General features: G+C 51.2%; 1 protein-coding gene and 1 long non-coding RNA gene across 5 annotated transcripts in view; both read right to left on the bottom strand.

Annotated features, from left to right (window-relative positions):
- The window catches only part of nedd9 (neural precursor cell expressed, developmentally down-regulated 9), a 29125-nt gene that overhangs the window by 4987 nt on the left and 2937 nt on the right, over positions 1-21201 (bottom strand). The window contains exons 1-4 of one of the 4 annotated variants that reach the window (XM_064348764.1): positions 19472-19778; positions 8604-8921; positions 1884-1982; positions 827-958 (exon numbers count right to left, since the gene is read on the bottom strand). In XM_064348764.1, the coding sequence (XP_064204834.1) occupies positions 827-958; positions 1884-1982; positions 8604-8921; positions 19472-19483 (561 nt within the window). In that variant the 5' untranslated portion in view covers positions 19484-19778. Of the gene's footprint in view, positions 1-766; positions 959-1883; positions 1983-8603; positions 8922-19471; positions 19779-21201 lie in introns of those variants that run through there. The other 3 variants (XM_064348763.1, XM_064348761.1, XM_064348762.1) reach the window with 3 other exon arrangements.
- On the bottom strand, positions 5161-8594 carry LOC135262010 (uncharacterized). Its single transcript, XR_010332072.1, has 2 exons — positions 8305-8594; positions 5161-8109 (listed from the first exon to the last, which is right to left on the bottom strand). It is a non-coding gene; the product is annotated as an uncharacterized LOC135262010 (long non-coding RNA).

Below are 21201 nucleotides of genomic sequence, written 5' to 3'. Positions count from 1 at the left end.
CACACACACAAACACACACATACACACTGTGCTCAGCTAAATTACTCCCGTTTTGGGAAGGACATAAGGCAACACTTTCTCCAGAGGTCTTTTCCAGTAAATCGTTCTTACCCCCCACTTCCCCCCTCCCCCCCCCACCTTAAAAATGTTCTCAGAACAGAGCGGGCCCTTAAAGCCGACGCCCATCAGAAGCCCTGTAATACGCGCGCTGACGCACGCGTCGGCCAAAATAGCACGGAACAAAAAGAGGGAGTTGGCTGCAAGTCGTTTCGGGACTTTGGGGGGGGGGGGGGGGACCGAGCCGGGCTGTAATTACGGACGACGCAAATAACAGGCTCCCGCTCCCGTTACCGCGGGCGACGTGCCTGCCGCGAGCGCGACTGCGCCCGGAACAGCGCCGCCCGCGGGAGAGCCGCGCCGCTCATCGCCGCGACTACCCTGCGCGCGGTTCGGAACGTCCCGTCGGAGCGGGGGGGACTGGGAACCGGCCCCCCACTCCCCCTCCCCAAACGCTCTCCCGCCTGGTAGCAATTAAACACCATTATAAGTCATCTCCGCACACACACACACACCATTTACCATAATGACTGAGGGGAATAACAGAGCCGGGCCCGGGAGGAGGCCCCCATCGCTAAATTATAACGCAGGGCTGCCAGGACCCTGGCTTCCGAAAAAAGCGCACTGCGGTAATCGCCTGTTTTTGGCCTCCCTCGCTAACCGTAACTCCGCCTCCGGGCGGCGGGCGCGTTTTCCCGCGCTCCCTTACCCCCTGCGTCGTCGGGGGGACGTCGTAGACGCCCTGCGTCGTTGGGGGGACGTCGTAGACGCCCTGCGTCGTTGGGGGGACGTCGTAGACGCCCTGCGTCGTCGGGGGGACGTCGTAGATGCCCTGCGCGCGCGGGCCTCCCGGTTTCCCGGGGAACGCGGGGGGCTGCTTCGCCGGGGGTATGTCGTACACCTGCGAAGCACAAGTGCGGTCAGGGTAACCGTGGAAACGCCACGCGGGCCATGCCATTGGCTTGCCCCGCCAGGAAATGAACTACACTGAATGCATATTAAAAAAGTGTATCGTCACGATATTGCGTCAATTCAACAATATACATACAATATATATCCAATCAAATATTACATTACATTACATTACAGGCATTTGGCAGACGCTCTTATCCAGAGCGACGTACAACAAAGTGTATATCCATAACCAGGAACAAGTATGACGAAACCCCTAGAGAGAAGTACCGGTCCAAGTACAGGGAACAACCGCATAGTTCAACTTGGACCCTGGTGTTAAACTGATTAACACTAACAACAAGAACGCAACAACGCAATCTATGGAAAATAAAAATAAATAAAAATACAAGTAGTCGTTAAGACTGGCGCATCAACTAAGTCACCTATTAAACAGCTGCCTAGTTACATCCCTAAGTTAGTCATTTACAGGGGGGAAGGGAGGGATGGGGAGAGGTGCAGCCTGAAGAGGTGGGTCTTCAGTCGTCGTTTGAAATTGTTCACAGTCTCAGCTGTTCTGACCTCCACGAGAGTTCTCCACCATGTGGCCAAAAACAGACAATATTTTGAAATATATTGGCAAATATTCAAATTATTACCTACTTTCAGGTATCGATATTTATTGCACTTGTCTCAAATATACTTATAATTTTATTTTCCAAATATAATTAAAAATGTTTACAGTATATTGCAAAAAGTCTTTCTGTGAGGGCGTGCTGCTCTGAGCAGTGACTGACAGGCATGCCCTGCCCACTTCCTGTTTGCCCTAGAAGATCACTAGAGTGAGAAAGAGGGACTCAGAAGGGAGGGGGCGCTGTGTGCTGAAGCGTGAGCGCTGCCGATGTCGTGAACCGCGTTTCCGGGGAGACGCCTACCCCCTGCGGCCGGACGGGGGGCACGTCGTAGACGTCCTGCTGGTGGCGCGGGACGGAGTCGTAGGTGTAGGACTGGCCCACCCGCATCGGGGTCACCACCTGTACGCACGGGAGAGAGAAGAGACAGAGCGTCAGCGTGAGATGGCATAGCTGCTACGTCCGGCTCCGCCCCCCCCCCCCCCCCCCCAACCCGCCGCCGCGGAGCATCTGATTCGCCAGCCTGTGCAGACTCCGCTGCACTGGTTCCCACACTCCCTGAAACCACAACCTGCTTATGGCCTTCTTTCTGAGTAAAACCAGCAGTAGATTCAGCAAGAGGCAGGTGTGACTTTGTGAGAATGGCTCACTGTGTTTGCTAAGAGGGGGGCGGGGGGCAGTGGGCAGCAACCGCAAAAACAAACATCACGTCAGGGTGAGACAGGAAGTGAAGTCACCCTGGAGCTGGCGGATGTCCGAAAGTCACCACCATTTCTCCTGCCGTCAGTGCCAGTGGCAGGAAACACATAGCTGCAGAGCTGCATGCTAGTGTACACAGAGATCGCTAGCGTCCAGTAAGAGCTGCATTCTAGTGTACACAGAGAGCGCTAGCGTCCAGTAAGAGCTGCATGCTAGTGTACACAGAGAGCGTAGCGTAGAGCGCTGCAGTACAAGGCTGCGTCCAGTAAGAGCTGCATGCTAGTGTACACAGAGAGCGCTAGCGTCCAGTAAGAGCTGCATGCTAGTGTACACAGAGAGCGCTAGCGTCCAGTAAGAGCTGCATGCTAGTGTACACAGAGAGCGCTAGCGTCCAGTAAGAGCTGCATGCTAGTGTACACAGAGAGCGCTAGCGTCCAGTAAGAGCTGCATGCTAGTGTACACAGAGAGCGCTAGCGTCCAGTAAGAGCTGCATGCTAGGCCAGCTGAGCCGAGGGCCTGTCTTTCAAAGCAGGGATTCGGAGGGGGGGGGGGGCGGTTGACGTAATGTCTTTTTCACATGTCATTGTGAATTTCCACCCCCCCCCAACCGCAGTTAAGCCTCTACTCCTCCTCCTCTCCTCGCGTGTGAGTGTGCTGGTTTCCCAGAAAGCTACGCTTCAGCAGACAGACAAGAATGCGAGGAATTCTGGTTCTGCTCCTTCCTCGCAGCTGGTGAGGTAGAGGTGGGAAATGAGCCTGACACTGTCACTCAGTGTCTCTCATTCAGTCTCTCTCTCTCTATCACACACAATCATCCTCTCATACACACCACAGCTTGCTATATGATCACTCTCACTTGGCAAGCAGACACACATAACACACTGGAACCACTTATTCTGGCACACACAAGACACAGGCCGACACTATAACTACTAATTCACACGCACTATAATTCTACTCTCTCTCATACACACACACACATGCATGCACACACTCACACACACACACACACACTGCCTCCTCAGTCTGGGCCCGGCCTTTGTTTACTCTGGTTTTAGTGCTGGCCACTTGGCGCTCCCATTGACGAACGCAGAGTGTTTACTCTGGAGATGAAGGCCGTCTTTCTGCACCCCTGAGAGCACACACACACACACACACACACAGAGTGAGGTAACCACTGCCCAGTCAGTCCACCGCAAAGCACCACTCTTTCAAAATGGAGTCCGTCTTACAAAATAAGACCCCTGCCAGCCCATTCAAATTTGAACAATGGGGTCTGTCAGTTGAAAGTGACCGATCTGGAGTTATATAAAATATAGCCTGTGTAAAAATCAAGGCAGTGTAAAAACGGAGGATGGATTTAGACACACCCACCCCCGGTCTGTGCCACCTAGCTGGGGTGTGCGGGGGGGCCTGCTATCTGGTGATAGGACCACGGTCAGCTGGTCGGCTGGTCATTTCGAGAGACAGAGACTCAGAGGTTAACAGAACTTAGACTTCGCCTCGGTCCCAGAATTCAGAGGTCCACAGACACACACCTGACCTGACAGGTCCACAGACACACGGCCCCCGTGCATAACTGACAGGTCCACAGACACACGGCCCCAGTGCAGAACTGACAGGTCCACTGAGACACGGCCCCCGTGCATAACTGACAGGTCCACAGACGCACGGCCCCATTGCAGAACTGACCGGTCCACTGACGCACGGCCCCAGTGCAGAACTGACAGGTCCGCAGACGCACGGCCCCCATGCAGAACTGACAGGTCCACAGACACACGGCCCCCGTGCAGAACTGACAGGTCCGCAGACACACGGCCCCAGTGCAGAACTGACAGGTCCGCAGACACACGGCCCCTATGCAGAACTGACAGGTCCACAGACACACGGCCCCCGTGCAGAACTGACAGGACCACAGACACACGGCCCCACTGCAGAACTGACAGGTCCACAGACACACGGCCCCAGTGCAGAACTGACAGGTCCACAGACACACGGCCCCAGTGCAGAACTGACAGGTCCACAGACACACGGCCCCAGTGCAGAACTGACAGGTCCACAGACACACGGCCCCAGTGCAGAACTGACAGGACCACAGACACACGGCCCCAGTGCAGAACTGACAGGTCCACAGACACACGGCCCCAGTGCAGAACTGACAGGTCCACAGACACACGGCCCCAGTGCAGAACTGACAGGTCCACAGACACACGACCCCAGTGCAGAACTGACAGGTCCACTGACGCATGGCCCCAGTGCAGAACTGACAGGTCCACTGACGCACGGCCCCCATGCAGAACTGACAGGTCCACAGACACACGACTGTCCTCAGTTCAAGACACAAGCAGCTGCTGACGAAAGGGCCTCAGTCCAAAACACACAAAGCCACTGACACGCATAACTGACTTCTGCGCGGAAAATAATATTTCGCTTTTACAAATAGCGCTTTATAAATCCTGCGTGAGTCCTCTAAAGATTAAAATATACGGTCTCACATTAAAAATAAACTCGTTTCTACAAATCAAACGGACTGCTTTTCTAATAAAAACTCTGTAGTGGGTTATTCCAGTAACTTGAGAAAGAGTTTTGGCCGTCTTCCACAAAACACCATTCAAGCCGTGCATTCTTTACATCTCAATTAATGGGTTTACGGAATCGAGACTAAAAGTTCTACAAACACACGCAAAACACATACAGACTCACAACGTACACATAGGCACACAATGTAAGCACTCACGCACTCATTCACTTGCCAACACACTCACACGCACGCAGGCACGCACACACACACACACACACACTCTCTCTTTCTGGGAAACGGAGAAGTGCACAGACGTTCGGTAACACAAAACTCTGAGGTATGTATGAACATTTTTTTAAAAAAAGCACGTCTGACATCTAAAGGAAAAAAGTATGTCACCTCTCAGCCAGGCATTTCCTGCTCTTTCCTCCTCCACTACAACGAGGCAAATACCTCCGCCGCCATTGGCTGGATTTATGACCTCACTCTTTGGGTCAGATCACGGGGGCCTGCGATTGGGCAGCCCCAGACAACGGGCCAGACAGAGCTGGAAGTTTCCCCCCCCTCCGACAGTCTGACTGCTTTCTCCTGTTGCTCCGGACGCCGTAAAGTGGCCAAGCAGATAAACACAGCACGGCCACACTGTGACTCACTCACGGCTTACTACTCCCAACAAACAAGCAACAAAGGCACGGCCTGTTACTCAAACCGGCCGGAAGAGTGCTGCACGCGCTCGGCTCCTGGGCGTGTCCTCATCCTTTAATCTTTGCGCCGTCGCCCGCGCTGACCGAACTGCCCCAGATAAGGAGGGCGGGCCCGCCTTCCGTTGGCGGTGCGGAGGTGGCGGCTCACATCCTGTGAGCGGGACGTGCGTTTCGGCTTCGGTGTGTCGTTACATTACATTACAGGCGTTCGGCTTACGCGGAGCAACTTACACAACTTCTACACAGAATTTACGCTTCGTCCAATTATACAGCTGGACATACACCGGGCATACACACGGCCACTTCATTAGGTAGACCTGTTCAACCGCAAACTGCACCCGTTAACCCAAATATCTAATCAGCCAATCACGTGGCAGCAACTCAATGCATTTAGGCATGTGGACATGGTCAAGACGATCTGCGGAAGTTCAAACCAAGCATCAGAATGGGGAAGAAAGGTGATTTAAGCGACTTTGAACGTGCCATGGTCGTTGGTGCCAGATGGGCTGGTTTGAGTGTTTCAGAAACTGCTGGGGTTTTCACGCACAACCATCTCTAGGGTTTACAGAGAATGGTCCAAAAAAGAGAAAATATCCAGTGAGCGGCAGTTCTCTGGGCGAAAATGCCTTGGCAGAAGTCAGAGGAGAATGGCCAGACTGGTTCGAGCTGATAGAAAGGCAACATTAACTCAAATAACCACTCGTTACAACCGAGGCATGCAGAAGAGCATCTCTGAACGCACACCACGTCAAACCTTGAAGCAGATGGGGTACAGCAGCAGAAGACCACACCGGGTGCCACTCCTGTCACCTAATGAAGTGGCCGATGAGTGTATACTGAAGCAATGCAGGTTAAGTACCTTGCCCGAGGGTACAATGGCAGTGTCCTACCTGGGAATCGAACCTGTGACCTTCAAGTTATAAGACGCATTATACTACACTCCTACCCAGAGCTGTTCAGAGAGGACCTATGGCAAAACACCAGAGATAGGCCTTTCAGTAGTGATACAGTGAACTCACGTACGGTGTGGGTATACACAGCTTACACTAATGAAGCCCAGCGATGAGGTGGCAACAGTGCAGGTAGACACACCTCTCTCTCATAGAGTGCTGATGACATCACGGTGTGGGTATACACAGCTTTCAATAATGAAGCCCAGCGATGAGGTGGCAGCAGTGCAGGTAGACACACCTCTCTCATAGAGTACTGATGACATCACGGTGTGGGTATACACAGCTTTCACTAATGAAGCCCAGCGATGAGGTGGCAGCACTGCAGGTAGACACACCTCTCTCTCATAGAGTGCTGATGACATCACGGTGTGGGTATACACCTCAAGGTCACACACCCAACACACAGACATCCACTCCACGGATAACACTCCACTTCCCCGTTCAGGTGCGGCGAGGATGAGGACGGAGACGAAGGGCTCGGGAATCGCGCTCGTCTCGTGGCTCCCTCTTCCTGTGACGCTCCCCCCCCCACCCCCGCCCCCACCGGCCGGGCGCGATTCCAAAAGCGCCAGGTGCACGCGGCTCCCTGTTTACGGCCCGCTGACTCCCACAGATTATCACTTCCTGCTTTCTGCTGCAGGGAAACTCCCGAGCTGTAATTACTATCCTCCCCGGACACGAAGCGACGAGCCTGGGACGTCCCGCCACGCTCTCCGGCGCTCGCGTGCCGCTCGGCACACGTCCTCGCGCCCTCGCCCACGCGCCGCTCTTTAGAGCCGAGCCACGGGACCCCCCAGCGCCCCTCTCCAGCGGGACGGGGAGAGGGGAGCGCTCCTCCTCTCTGCTCTCTCCCTGAGGCCTCCCGGCAGCCGTCGGCTACTGCAAAAGCCCCGAGCCCGGCTGCTCGCTCTGATAGGCTGAAGTCTGGCCTCAGGCTCCGCCCCCACACACAGAAATGTTGCTTGGCTCAGACTCCGCCCCCACACAGAAATGTTGCTGGGCTCAGACTCCGCCCACTGGGAGATACTGCTGGGTGCAGACTCCGCCCCCCAGAATAACTGGCGCAGTGCTCAAACTCCGCCCCCACGAGGGCTGCCAGCTGGCCTCAGTCCTCCCACACAGAAGGCTGCAGGATGTGAAGTGTCTCGTAATCTGTGCGCCTTTTGACCTTGTACAGTCAGTCCAGCCGAAGCTGCAGCTCTCTGCGTGCTCCCTGATGTCTGGCAGTGATGACATTTTTCAGCCGTTCAGGAAAACGAGCAAGCAGCTTCTGAGACGCACGGCATTGAACTCATTTTTTTGAACTTGCTGTTTTTATCTGAATCTACAGGGCAGAGAGAGCAGAAACAGAAGAGACTGTGTGGCCTCCACACACAGCTGCGTCTCCAAGCCTGCACCCTTCAATTCTCCTGTTAAAATGAGCCCTTCAGTATACACACTTCAGACCCTTGTGCACACAATCCCAGTATCCCTATCTGAACTCTTCCCCATGAAGGACTACAATCCCAGCCTCCCTCTGTGAGCTATTCCCCCTGCAGGACTACAATCCCAGCATCCCTCTGTGAACTCTTCCCCCTGCAGGACTACAATCCCAGCACCCCTCTGTGAACTCTTCCCCCTGCAGGACTACAACCCCAGCATACATCCGTAACCTGGCGACATAGCTCAGGAGGTAAGAGCGGTTGTCTGGCAGTCGGAGGGTTGCCGGTTCGATCCCCGCCCCGGGGCGTGTCGAAGTGTCTCTGAGCAAGACACCTAACTCCTAACTGCTCTGGTGAATGAGAGGCATCAATTGTAAAGCGCTTTGGATAAAAGCGCTATATAAATGCAGTCCATTTACCATTTACCTTCCCCATGCAAAACTACAATCCCAGCATCCATCTGTGAACTCTTGCCACTGCAGTATAGTCCCAGTATGCCCTTGTGTTCACTCTGCTTTTTAATCAGCTCTCTGTAGCCCGTGGCCCCTGTGACACTAGTGGAGCAGTGAATCACCACTTGCGCTTCCAGTTCATAAGCGTCTGTGCTCCCGTGTCTGTCTGCCAATGTTTATCCTTCTCCAGTCTCCCATAATCCCTCACTGCCTGGCTGAGATCAGGCTGCTGAGCCCGGGAAAAGAGGTTTGGGGAAAGCGAGCGTCTCTTACTTTGCTCGGTGTCGCGTCCGCGCCCCAGGCGCTCCTCTGGGGGACCTGGTACACCCCCTGCTGCTGGGGGCTCTGCTGGTAGGCGGGTCCCGAGGGCGGCGTCTGGGCGGCAGGCGGCTGGGCCTCAAACATGGGCCCGATGAGCAGCTTGAGGCGGTTGCCGGGGGCGATGCCCTGCCGGCCGTGCAGGGAGCAGAGCCACCAGCCCTCCAGTCCGCCGGTGTTCTGCTCGATGACCGTCAGGATGTCGCCCTTCCGGAAGGCCAGCTCTTCGGGGGACTCTGGGACATTGTCGTACAGAGCCTTGGCCATCAGGTTCTGGGACAAGCAGGAAAGAGCCCTGGGTCAGTGTGTTACAGATAACTCTCCCAGTCAGTGTGCTACAGACAACTCCCTCAGTCAGTGTGTTACAACTCCCTGGGTCAGTGTGTTACAGACACCTCCCTCAGTCAGTGTGTTACAACTCCCTGGGTCAGTGTGTCACAGACACCTCCGTCAGTCAGTGTGTCACAGACAACTCCCTCAGTCAGTGTGTTACAGACAGCTCCCTGGGTCAGTGTGTTACAGACAACTCCCTCAGTCAGTGTGTTACAGACAACTCCCTGGGTCAGTGTATCACAGACACCTCCGTCAGTAAGTGTGTTACAGACCTTAATCAATGCATTACAGACATCTCCCTCAGTGTGTTACAGACAACTCTCTTACCAAACTCGCTGAATCAGTGAAAGTAATTCTCTTTCTGTTCGTTACAGACACACTCCTGTCACTGTATTTGAGAATGTTCAGAGTATTACAGAACTCACACACCCTGCACTGTATTTGTGTTTCACACAAACTCTTCTCCCTCCCTGTGTCAAAAACACCTGTGTGTGTGCACTACACGGGGCATCTCAGGAACTCTTCACGGCAAACTCTAAACAACCAGTGTTTAAAATCAGAGTGAGTATCACCCCTGTGCTTCTCAGCGAAGACAAGACGGCTCAAACGTTCGCATTTCAGTTCCTCCCAGTGGTTATTTCTGATCTGTGTCTGAGTGAAACGGATCTCAAATCTGTGGGTACATCTAAAAATATCGGAGATACAGCAGTCTACCAGAAAACAACTTGTAAGTATAAGGTGGCGAAAAAGCAATCATCGTCATGTCTGGATAACAAAAGGATTTCTGGACTCGTGGGGGCACGTCTCTGCAGATCAGCTACCATTGGCTGCCAGTTGTCTCTCTGTTCCATGGGAATTTCCAGAGAATGTTCCGGAGAACGGCTGCAAAAATCGCGGTGCGCAGAGATAACCCTCCTGATAGGCCTTGGAGTTTCACAGCGCACGGCGCTTCGCCCTGTGCGGGGGGGCGGGCCTTTATCGCGTATCCGCCCGCGATGCCAACGCCTTCCTGTGTTCCGGAATCTGCCCCGGCGGCCACACACCCCCCCGCTCCCGCCCCCGCTCCCAGCCCGGAAAGACGCGGAACTTTCCAGAACCCCGCCGTAGGGAAAGGGGGGGAAGTGGGGAGAGAGAGGGAGAGAGATGCTGGGGTGGTGAAAGGAAGAGAGAGAGGGAGAGAAATGGAGAGATGGTAACAGGGGGGAGAGAGGGAGAGAGAGATGCAGGGGTGGTGAAAGGAAGAGAGAGAGGGAGAGAGATGGAGGGATGGTAAAAGGGGGGAGAGAGGGAGAGAAAGATGCGGGGGTGCTGAAAGGAAGAGAGAGAGGGAGAGAGATGGAGGGATGGTAAAAGGGGGGAGAGAGGGAGAGAAAGATGCAGGGGTGGTGAAAGGAAGAGAGAGAGGGAGAGAAATGGAGGGATGGTAACGGGGGAGAGAGGGAGAGAGAGATGCAGGGGTGGTGAAAGGAAGAGAGAGAGGGAGAGAGATGGAGGGATGGTAAAGGGGGGAGAGGGGAGAAAGATGCAGGGGTGGTGAAAGGAAGAGAGAGAGGGAGAGAAATGGAGGGATGGTAACGGGGGAGAGAGGGAGAGAGAGATGCAGGGGGTGGTGAAAGGAAGAGAGAGAGGGAGAGAGATGGAGGGATGGTAAAAGGGGGAGAGAGGAGAGAGATGCAGAGGTGGTGAAAGGAAGAGAGAGAGGGAGAGAGATGGATGGATGGTAAAAGGGGGGAGAGAGGGAGAGAGATGCAGGGGTGGTGAAAGGAAGAGAGAGAGGGAGAGAGATGCAGGGATCACAGGGCTTGGACTTGTTCCACAGACGGCCTGAAGGAGGCGCTCTGTCAGCCTCCACCGTCATCTCAGGCAACCTCAGTCTGAACTCCACCAAGCTGAGAGACCTGACTAAGCTCTTTCTGGGACAGTCATTAACACCGCTCAGTGCTCAACACCACAGCGCAGCAGTTCACACGCACACTTGCTTCTCTCTATCGCTGACGCAGATCAACCACAGGACGCTGCTAAACCTCGCTCTCTCTCTCTCTCTGCGAAATTGCCCCCTTTTCACAAAAGCAACACACCACAACCTCTGCACTACCGTCATTCCATCTTCCATCTATTATGTGTCCGTTCAACCGACAGCGAACCACGTCTAAAACCATAAAGAAGACCAAAATGATAAAAAGAAAGAAATTAACTGTTCATATTTCAATTAGTCTCAAAATCCTTTCCTGAAATGTAGCCTACATTGTTCATAATTTATACAAACGCACACAAAATGCTTTGATGCACTTCTCAGTATGACTCACCAGCACCCAGAATGCACCATAATGCGTTAACACAAAAATGTAGGTGCACACCCACACACCCTCACATAATCATGCACACATACACATACACCCACACACCCTCACACACACACACTCACACACACACCCACACACCCTCACACACATAGACCCACACACCCACACACACTCACACATACACCCACAAACACACACATACACCCACAAACACTCACACACACACAAACACACAGCAAACACATATAGCGTACCCGCGCATACTTGCATAATTCACGCGCTGAACTTCCTGCTACCCTTTGCCGGGGGAGTTTTATTTCTTTAAATAGCAACGGCGCAGATTTAGAGACACGCCACGGTGGCTGAAACTCAAGACGGTCGAGCGAAAACACACAAACCACGCCGGTGAATCAAAAGCAGCTACAAAACCTGCCTTTTTCGTGACAAAAGCCGAAAAAGCCAAACCAGCTCCTCCGCTCCGACTTATTCGCACACAACTCTGTGCGCTCACAACCCAAGGGCAGCGTAAAATGATCACAGGCCACGTGTTTTTTTCACGCAGACATGGTTGTACAGGAGAAAATGGAGGTGAAGGGCCGCCTTGTTCGAACAGGCCACCTCTGGCACGCCTGAGGTCCGACGGCAGCCAATTTGTCGGGGGGGGGGGGTTGGGGGGATTCTGAGCGTCTCCGTACGTGTCGGCGAAGCGGTGGGACCGCGCACGCCGACGGGCCCCGGGCCGGCGATTGGCCGAGGCGTTACCCGACCGCGAACGCCTCCGTCTCCGTCCGGCGCGGAAAAAGCGAACTCGGTCACGGTTACAGAGGCACGTGACTCAGGCGGAGTCTGCCGGTTCGCCCGGTAAACACGTGTGTGCGCGTGTGTGTGTTTGTGTGTGTGTGCGTGTCTGGGAGTGCGGTCTCTCGTACCCTCTCACACCTCGCGGAGAAGCCCCGAGGTTCACAGCGGCTGTTTCTCCCTGAGGTGCTTAGTGTCGCGATCTATCACGGTTATTCTGCCACATTGTCTATGGCAGGCCTGACTAGTGTTAGCATCTCCCACTGGTGCTATAGTACAATCTCTCAGGTGATGAGTGTTAGCATCTCTCACTGGTGCTATAGTACAATCTCTCAGGTGATGAGTGTTAGCATCTCTCACTGGTGCTATAGTGCAATCTCTCAGGTGATGAGTGTTAGCATCTCTCACTGGTGCTACAGTACAATCTCTCAGGTGATGAGTGTTAGCATCTCTCACTGGTGCTATAGTACAATCTCTCAGGTGATGAGTGTTAGCATCTCTCACTGGTGCTATAGTGCAATCTCTCAGGTGATGAGTGTTAGCATCTCTCACTGGTGCTACAGTACAATCTCTCAGGTGATGAGTGTTAGCATCTCTCACTGGTGCTATAGTACAATCTCTCAGGTGATGAGTGTTAGCGTCTCTCACTGGTGCTACAGTGCAATCTCTCAGGTGATGAGTGTTAGCATCTCTCACTGGTGCTATAGTACAATCTCTCAGGTGATGAGTGTTAGCATCTCTCACTGGTGCTATAGTGCAATCTCTCAGGTGATGAGTGTTAGCATCTCCCACTGGTGCTATAGTACAATCTCTCAGGTGATGAGTGTTAGCATCTCTCACTGGTGCTATAGTACCATCTCTCAGGTGATGTGTTAGCGTCTCTCACTGGTGCTATAGTGCAATCTCTCAGGTGATGAGTGTTAGCATCTCCCACTGGTGCTATAGTATCATCTCTCAGGTGATGAGTGTTAGCATCTCCCACTGGTGCTATAGTATCATCTCTCAGGTGATGAGTGTTAGCGTCTCTCACTGGTGCTATAGTACAATCTCTCAGGTGATGAGTGTTAGTGTCTCTCACTGGTGCTATAGTGCAATCTCTCAGGTGATGAGTGTTAGCATCTCTCACTGGTGCTATAGTGCAATCTCTCAGGTGATGAGTGTTAGCATCTCTCACTGGTGCTATAGTGCAATCTCTCAGGTGATGAGTGTTAGCATCTCTCACTGGTGCTACAGTACAATCTCTCAGGTGATAAGTGTTGGCATCTATCACAGGTGCTATAGTAGTTCTATAGTACAACCCCCCACCCATCTCACAGGGGTTTAATGGTTGTATCCATCACAGACAGTGAGTGTTGACTCTCACTCTCTCTCACACACACACACACACACACTTTGTGAAGGGACCATTCACAGCACTATGAGGTCCAGACCTGGAACAGAGGTCCTGACACCTTCTCCACCCCATTCCTGGCTGTGTGCGCCATGACTCAGACCCAGACTGCGTAAATACACCTTTTCTCTGCCATCGCATCAGAGAACAAAAATACAAAATAGCCCTGTTTAAACTGGGACACTCACAGACGCGCATGCTGACACACCTAAAGCACTTCTGGGAGCAAATGAGAGGCTGCAGTGGATTGTGGGAAAGGCAGAGCGCTCACACAGGCTCCTCACACACTCAGGCGCTGTCCCAGTGACCTCATAAAACACCGTGTGCAGAACACGCCCTGACCCAGACCCAAACACCGCACTGCTAAAACTCTCTCTCTCTCTCTCTCTCTCTCTCTCTCTCTCTCTCACACACACACACACACACACTCACACACACACACACACTCCCTCTCACTCACTCACACACACACGCACTCTCTCTCTCACACACACACACACACACACTCCCTCTCACACACACACACACACTCACACAGGCTCCTCACACATTGAGGTGCTGTCCCAGTGACCTCATAAACCACCGTGCACAGAACTTACCCTGACCCAGACCCACACACCACACTGCTAAAACTCTCTCTCTCTCTCATACACATACACACACACTCACACTCTCTCTCTCTGACACTCACACACTCACACACACACACACTACCTCTCACTCACTCACTCACACACACACGCACACTCTCTCTCTCTCTCTCTCATACACACACACACACACTCTCTCTCTCACTCACTCACACACACATGCACACTCTCTCTCTCTCTCTCATACACATACACACACACTCTCTCTCTCTGACACTCACACACACACACTCCCTCTCACTCTCTCTCTCTCACACACACACTCACACAGGCTCCTCACACATTGAGGTGCTGTCCCAGTGACCTCATAAACCACCGTGTGCAGAACTTACCCTGACCCAGACCCACACACCACACTGCTAAAACTCTCTCTCTCTCTCTCACACACACACACACACACACACAAACACTCACTCACTCACACACACACTATCAGCCTCTCTCACACACACAAACACACACTTGTACTCTCTCTTTCTCTCTGCCTCTCTCTTACGCACCTACACACATATGAATGTGCACACCCGCACACACACACACACACACACACTGAAACTCGCACACGCACAGACCTACACACACACTCCCCTCACCATGAAGCACAATCTCACAGACGCACAGCTCTGTTTCCGTGGGGATCACCTTGCACACAAACTCTTGAGCAGAATTCTTAATTCCCTGCGTTTCTGCATTGGAAATGACTGCTCTCATTGTTGCTGATGCAAGACAGGCCCTTACAGAATCCAGGCTGCACAATGCAGTCCGTCTCTCTCCCAGCCGGTAATGGTAATGTTCTGCCCACGGTGCGAAGCCTCGTCAGGAATTCACCTCTGTCTATTCACGAAGGAGCACGGCGCCCCGCCGGTCATGAAGGACGGAGTGTAGCACAGTGGGTAAGGAACCGGGCTTGTAACCGAAAGGTCGCAGGTTCGATTCCCCGGTAGGACGCTGCCGTTGTACCTTTGAGCAAAGGTACTTAACCGGAATTGCTTCAGTATATATCCAGCTGTTTAAATGGATACAATGTAAAATGCAATGTCAAAGTTGTGTAAGTCCCTCTGGATAACAGCGTCTGCTAAATGCCTGTAATGTAATGTAATGTAATGACCGCACTTGTGCAATAGGACCACAGAGTACGGTCCAAAGACCACACCATATACGCGATAAATACAACACCAATGTTACAAAGTTCTTTTTTCTTTTAGTTCAAGGCAGGCACTCATGTATTATGCAGATGACTCTATGAGTTCTGGTCCTTCTCCCAGACCTGTGTAATCATTCATCATATGTTTCGCTGTCATGTGATGCGACTCTGGCTTTGACTTTGATAACAAAGCTCGTCTGTAATGAGCACACATAGGACAGGAGAGGAGAAGGGGGAATTCACGTTTCTATTTCTCCGGATTCACGTTGTTTACATAATCTCTCCTCTCTGGGCTTCCAGCTTCCACTCTTTCTTATGCCACCTTTTTCTCTGTTTTCAGATTATGATCACTGAGTCTGTACATTTTCATGGATAGTCTCTGTTTGTGGTTTGTTTTATATTGACAAGGTACTGTGTTAAAGTATATTCTCTGCTCAATGGTTGATAACATTCTAATTTGTTAATTTGTTAAGTTTATTTTGTTCAGCCATTTTTCAATTGTTTGTTTTTGTTATCTATTATTTTTATTTCTGTTTTTGTAAGAGTATGCAAGTCATTGTTTGGAAGATGTTTAATATGTTGGAGGGGGTCTGTTTCTGGGCAGAGGCTGTTTCTTTCCCACTCTCTCTCTCTTTCACTTTCTCTATCTATCTATACTACAGCAAGTATTTCACAATTAAGACACATCATAAAAGTATGTGTGGTCCTCTTTGTAGGCGCTTCCACAAAATGAGCTTGATATTGTAAGCACTGAGACTGCTGTCTGGAGCACTAGACTGTGCTGTTCAGAGCACTGAGATTGCTGTCTGGAGCACTGAGACTGACTGTCCGAAGCACTGAGACCCTGCTGTTCAGAGCACTGTGACTGTGCTGTCTGGAGCACTGAGACTGACTGTCCGAAGCACTGAGACTGTGCTGTCTGGAGCACTGAGACTGACTGTCCGAAGCACTGAGACCCTGCTGTTCAGAGCACTGAGACTGTGCTGTCTGGAGCACTGAGACTGACTGTCCGAAAGCACTGAGACCCTGCTGTTCAGAGCACTGAGACTGTGCTGTCTGGAGCACTGAGACTGGCTGTCCGAAGCACTGAGACTGTACTGTCTGGAGCACTGAGACTGTGCTGTCTGGAGCACTGAGACTGTGCTGTCCGAAGCACTGAGACTCTAACAGTAAATCTTTATGTACAGAGAGCACACAGGGCTGTGACCTCCCCAGGAACGTACAGCACAGTAGCAGAGGGAATGCCAGTTTAAGACAGCCGTGGGGAAGTGCCTCACACCCCCCCCCCCTGCGCCCCTCACCCCCCCCCCCATTCATAAGACTGTAAACCCCCTCGCCCACTACTACATAATCCCCAAGAGCATCCACTGGCACGAATTTCCATAAACACAAATACAGCTTTTCTCAATCTCAACCCCCCATTACCATAACCAGCGCACACACAACCACACCAAACCCCCCCGCCCCCATACCCTATCCTACTCACCCAACCCCAAAGTGTTCCATTTCCCCACCCATTTCCTCTTCTTTTCCCTTTTCTCTCCTCCCCAGCTCCTCCTTCTCCCGCACCCCCCACCTCCATTGCTATCCCGCTTGGACCGTTGCCTGGAAGCTGACCCCCCCGTCGCCCCTCCAGAAAAACATTACTCTGGTTCACCTAATTGTTTCTCTCTGGAATTCTTCGGCTATTTCTGTCACGGTTACGTAAGTCTGAAAAGAGCAAGTAAGGAGTAGCGCTGGAAACAGCGGGTGTAGAGAAGAGAAGGAGTGTGTGTGTGTGTGTGTGTGTGTGCGCCTGTCTCTCTAGGTGTGAGAGTTCTTGTCTGTGTGTGAGAGTTCTTGTCTGCGTGCAAGACTGCAACAGTTCGTGTACTATAATAGGGTGAGCAAGAGAGCAAGCATGCGTGTGTGTGTCTGTATTTTAGTTTCCCATCGTAGTGCAACTAAAGATTAGGCGCTGAGAAAGATTTAGAAAAACCCACAATGGGACACATTTAAAAAAAATGAATCCCAGGGTGCCTCTGTGTGACGCACCATAGAATGGTCATAGAATGGGCCCCTCCCCACCATAGACACCTGCTGCTGGGAAACTCACTTTCATCACCCTGCACTCTCGTGATCCCGCTGACCTTTGCCCCCCCCCCCCCCCCATGAAACCTCACCACCTATGGGAAATGTATTTCACCGATACGACACGCGCGCATTGTAACCTTAAGCAATCAGTAGCCTGGAGGTGCGTGCCAGACTACTGCGCCCTGACCGCCACCCAAACGCGCGTACACACACACACACACACACACACACACCCACGTCATCACTCATAACACACACACACTCACACACGGAAACACACACGTCATCACTCATAACACACACACACACGGAAACACACACACACACCCACGTCATCACTCATAACACACACACACACACGTTATCACTCATAACACACACACACACGGAAACACACACACACACACGTTATCACTCATAACACACACACGGAAACACACATGTGCACAGCACACACATGCTGTTTGTATCCTTGGCAACCACAGGCAGGAATGCATACACATGCAAACACATGTACAGTTAATCTTAATGACACACGCAGATGTGGAAACACACAGCCTTCTGAACAAACACACACACGTGCACACACTCACACCCTCCCCATACATCACAGACCTCAATCTGCCCTGATTTAGGACTAAATCCCAAGATGGCTGAAGTCTGATTTAGTTCTAGCTGGTCTAGAGACGCGGACCTGGAAGAAGCCAGCTCGGACGCAAAACTCCACACCGCCAGCAGAGGGCGACCCGCAGAAAAGTGAGCTGATTTTTCTGAGTTTGGCGTGAAAAGCTCAGAGACCTCACATTCCTATTATGGTCTGATAACAACCTCAAGTCCCTCACACATGGGTCTCATAAAGTGAACGGGGGGATGACTGTGGAGAGAATGACTCCCGCAACCAGCAGAACACAGTCTAAACAACCTGGACCAAAACCTCCACAGTCATCTGGTGCCAACTGCCCCACATTCCACAGATAGTGCGAGCCAGACAAAAGCATTCCACGGAGGAAGACCCACTCGACGTCCTACCATAGTAGGAAGTGAATCTTTACGCACACTTTACACCTTACGGAGAATGTTAATGATGAATGGAACGGTCATGAACATAGCTTCACTGTGCAAGAGCCAGGGCCCAGGGATTTCAAACGACACTTGTTGGAATAGTGACACAGAAGCTGGTCTCTATTTTACCGTTAGATTGTCAGTACAGCTCTGAAATAGTATTTTTTTAAACAGATAAACAAATCAATACAAAAACAAAAGGGAAACGGCATGGGAAGGCGAAATTAATTTGTCATCGAATTCAACAGATTCGGGGTAAAATACGTTGAAATCTCACATTTGTTCATTAATTCAAATCATCACCAGCCGTGCACAGCGTGAACGTGTCCACGTACACAAACTGCTCCAAGTCGCTGGAGCGTTGAAAAGGAGTAAATCACATCTTTTTATTGTCCGCCCAAGTACAGAAGTCCGCGCAGTCTCTGAGACTTTATTACCCTTGATAAATCATTAATGTCTCTGAGACAGGGCCAAAGACCACAGACAAAGCGCTACATTCTCAAGTCTGTATGCTATTCACACTCCAACGCTCCCCCTGACAAGCCTTTTACCATAGAAACTGACCGGGGGGAGGTACAGCGCACACTTAATTCCTCCAGTGGTCGGACTCCCGTCTGCCCTGTATGTGAAGGGTAGCGGGTCCCAGCGATGTACAAGGGTTCATTTAGGACAGGATTCAGTGAATGACTCCGATCTGACAGCACAAGTACGGGGGCAGGGGAGTAGGCTACGGTCAGCATAACGCATTATTTCCAAACGCTATTTCTCCGCATCCGAATGAAAGCTTTGGACATTTACACAAAGCGTACGGTCCCCAGTCGCAGGATTCAACACATTGTGGGCTATATGCTCATTTGAGATCCCCACAAAAGAATGCAACTTATAAACCTAAAGTGTTTTTTCCACGGTCATTGACCCATTTGAAACTGGAAAGCACAAAAGCAGTCCACAGTTTCAAAATACGTAGCGTGAGTTAAAACATCTACTTCCTGTTCTATTTACATGTAAACGCGTATTATATTCCTGTAACCTTCGCGACCTGTTAAAGAGAAGGCAAACATGGTACTCACTTTATACTTCATCTTCAGTACCCGTGATTTCAGATCTCAGTACGTCCAGGAAAGAAACATCCGCTGCGTTTGTCACTGAGAAAGCATGCGTAAGTGACGTGGTGCGAACGATGCTTAAAGCCGCACAGCCATAAAGGCAACTTTGTATCGGGATGTTTGAGCAAAATATTTCCTCCAAAATTCAAGGATAAACTCCCAATCCCCGCGCGCTCGAGACAGTTCCGAGGAATCTAGAGTGTCCTACAGGAGACCGCGCGCACACCTCGGCGGCACTGGTAGCTCATTTACATGTCGGGGTCGCTATTGGTTAGACTTCGGACTCTCCCCTCCCCTTCGCCAGCAAGTGACGTATGACGTAGACATGTGGAAGACCCTTTCAAAGAGGACCTTTAAGCAATAATTAGTGCTAATACTAGCTTGTCTCATATGTTAAAGAACACACAGGGGTCGCGATTATTATTATTTTTTTTGGGGTGGGGGGGTATGTTTAATCATTCTTATGACAGGAACAAGGACTGGACCATACGACTGACAAAAACAGCCAAGGCTAGGGTAGGTGACACACACATTAAAAATAACATGTAATTAACATAATTCATTTGTTTTTCCTATAACCTGATGACTGAATTGTCCGATAGTTCAGTCTATTTTATTGAACCAATAAACAGTGATGATGTGAAACGTAGAAAATTTATGATAATCTTCTAGGGGGATAATGATACTGAAATAATACGTTTGGCCCCTGTTTTTTGTGTATTTGCTCCCAGAAATTGTGGACAGATACCTGTAGGTTTATTAGTAACCATATTTGCCAAAAGTTCTGTCCTTTGTCACAGTGGCATATTGTGTCATGTACATGACTTGGAGATATGTCAGACCATGACCTTTTAAATCCTCTATCCACACTCCTACATAATCCAGCTGAGGAGGATGGTCACTGATTACTCAATGAGTCAGCGTGGAACCATTTAACACATTCTGAAATGACTTTGAAGTACTTCAGCCATACTGGGGTTTACAAGTCTGGGAACTGTTATGTCAGCCAGACATTCCAAAAAAAAAAAAAAAAAAAATGACTGAATAGTCAATCACCTAGCTGCAGGGCTAGTGTGTCATGTCACCTGTTCTGCCAGAACAGGGGAAATGGCCAGCAGATCCAGGTGTGCGAAAAAGGTAGCGCAGGTAAACTGCAAACGTTACCTCTTAATCCGTGGATTAATTTCAGACGATCCCGCCCAAACCCAGATGTGCCCTGCAGCAGGAGTCGGGACGGGCTTCGGTATCTGGCATGCGCCGAAGCTTAAGGCCAGGCTTGCTCAAGGAGAGCGTGGGTGACGAAACGAGGGTGAAGCTGTTGCAACTTGTTCACAACGTGCGTTCACCGTTTCCTGTTTGATTCGGAAAAATCCTTCCCTCAGGCACCATATTAAGCGTGCAGTGCACCAGAGCGACTTTCTTTACTCGTGTCATTAACCGTTCTGACACTTTAAATGCATATATTTTTTAAAATTCTGTTCTTTCAGCACTGGCTTATGTGCATGTGGCTGACATGGTCACCGTAGCGACTACAGGATGGTTTCCTTAGCAGCGATAGACCTACTCCAGACATCAGCCCCCTCATTGACATAAATGGAGCAGGTGTGACTGTGAGGTCACAGTAGTGGGCCACGCCCCCTTTGTCAGCCACACTGACTCATTCTGCAACAGCCCGTAAAGTCATCCAATTACCT

Source organism: Anguilla rostrata, chromosome 8 (genome assembly GCF_018555375.3).
Source record: "Anguilla rostrata isolate EN2019 chromosome 8, ASM1855537v3, whole genome shotgun sequence".
Lineage (NCBI taxonomy): Eukaryota > Metazoa > Chordata > Actinopteri > Anguilliformes > Anguillidae > Anguilla > Anguilla rostrata.
This window is presented reverse-complemented; position numbering and strand designations above follow the sequence as displayed.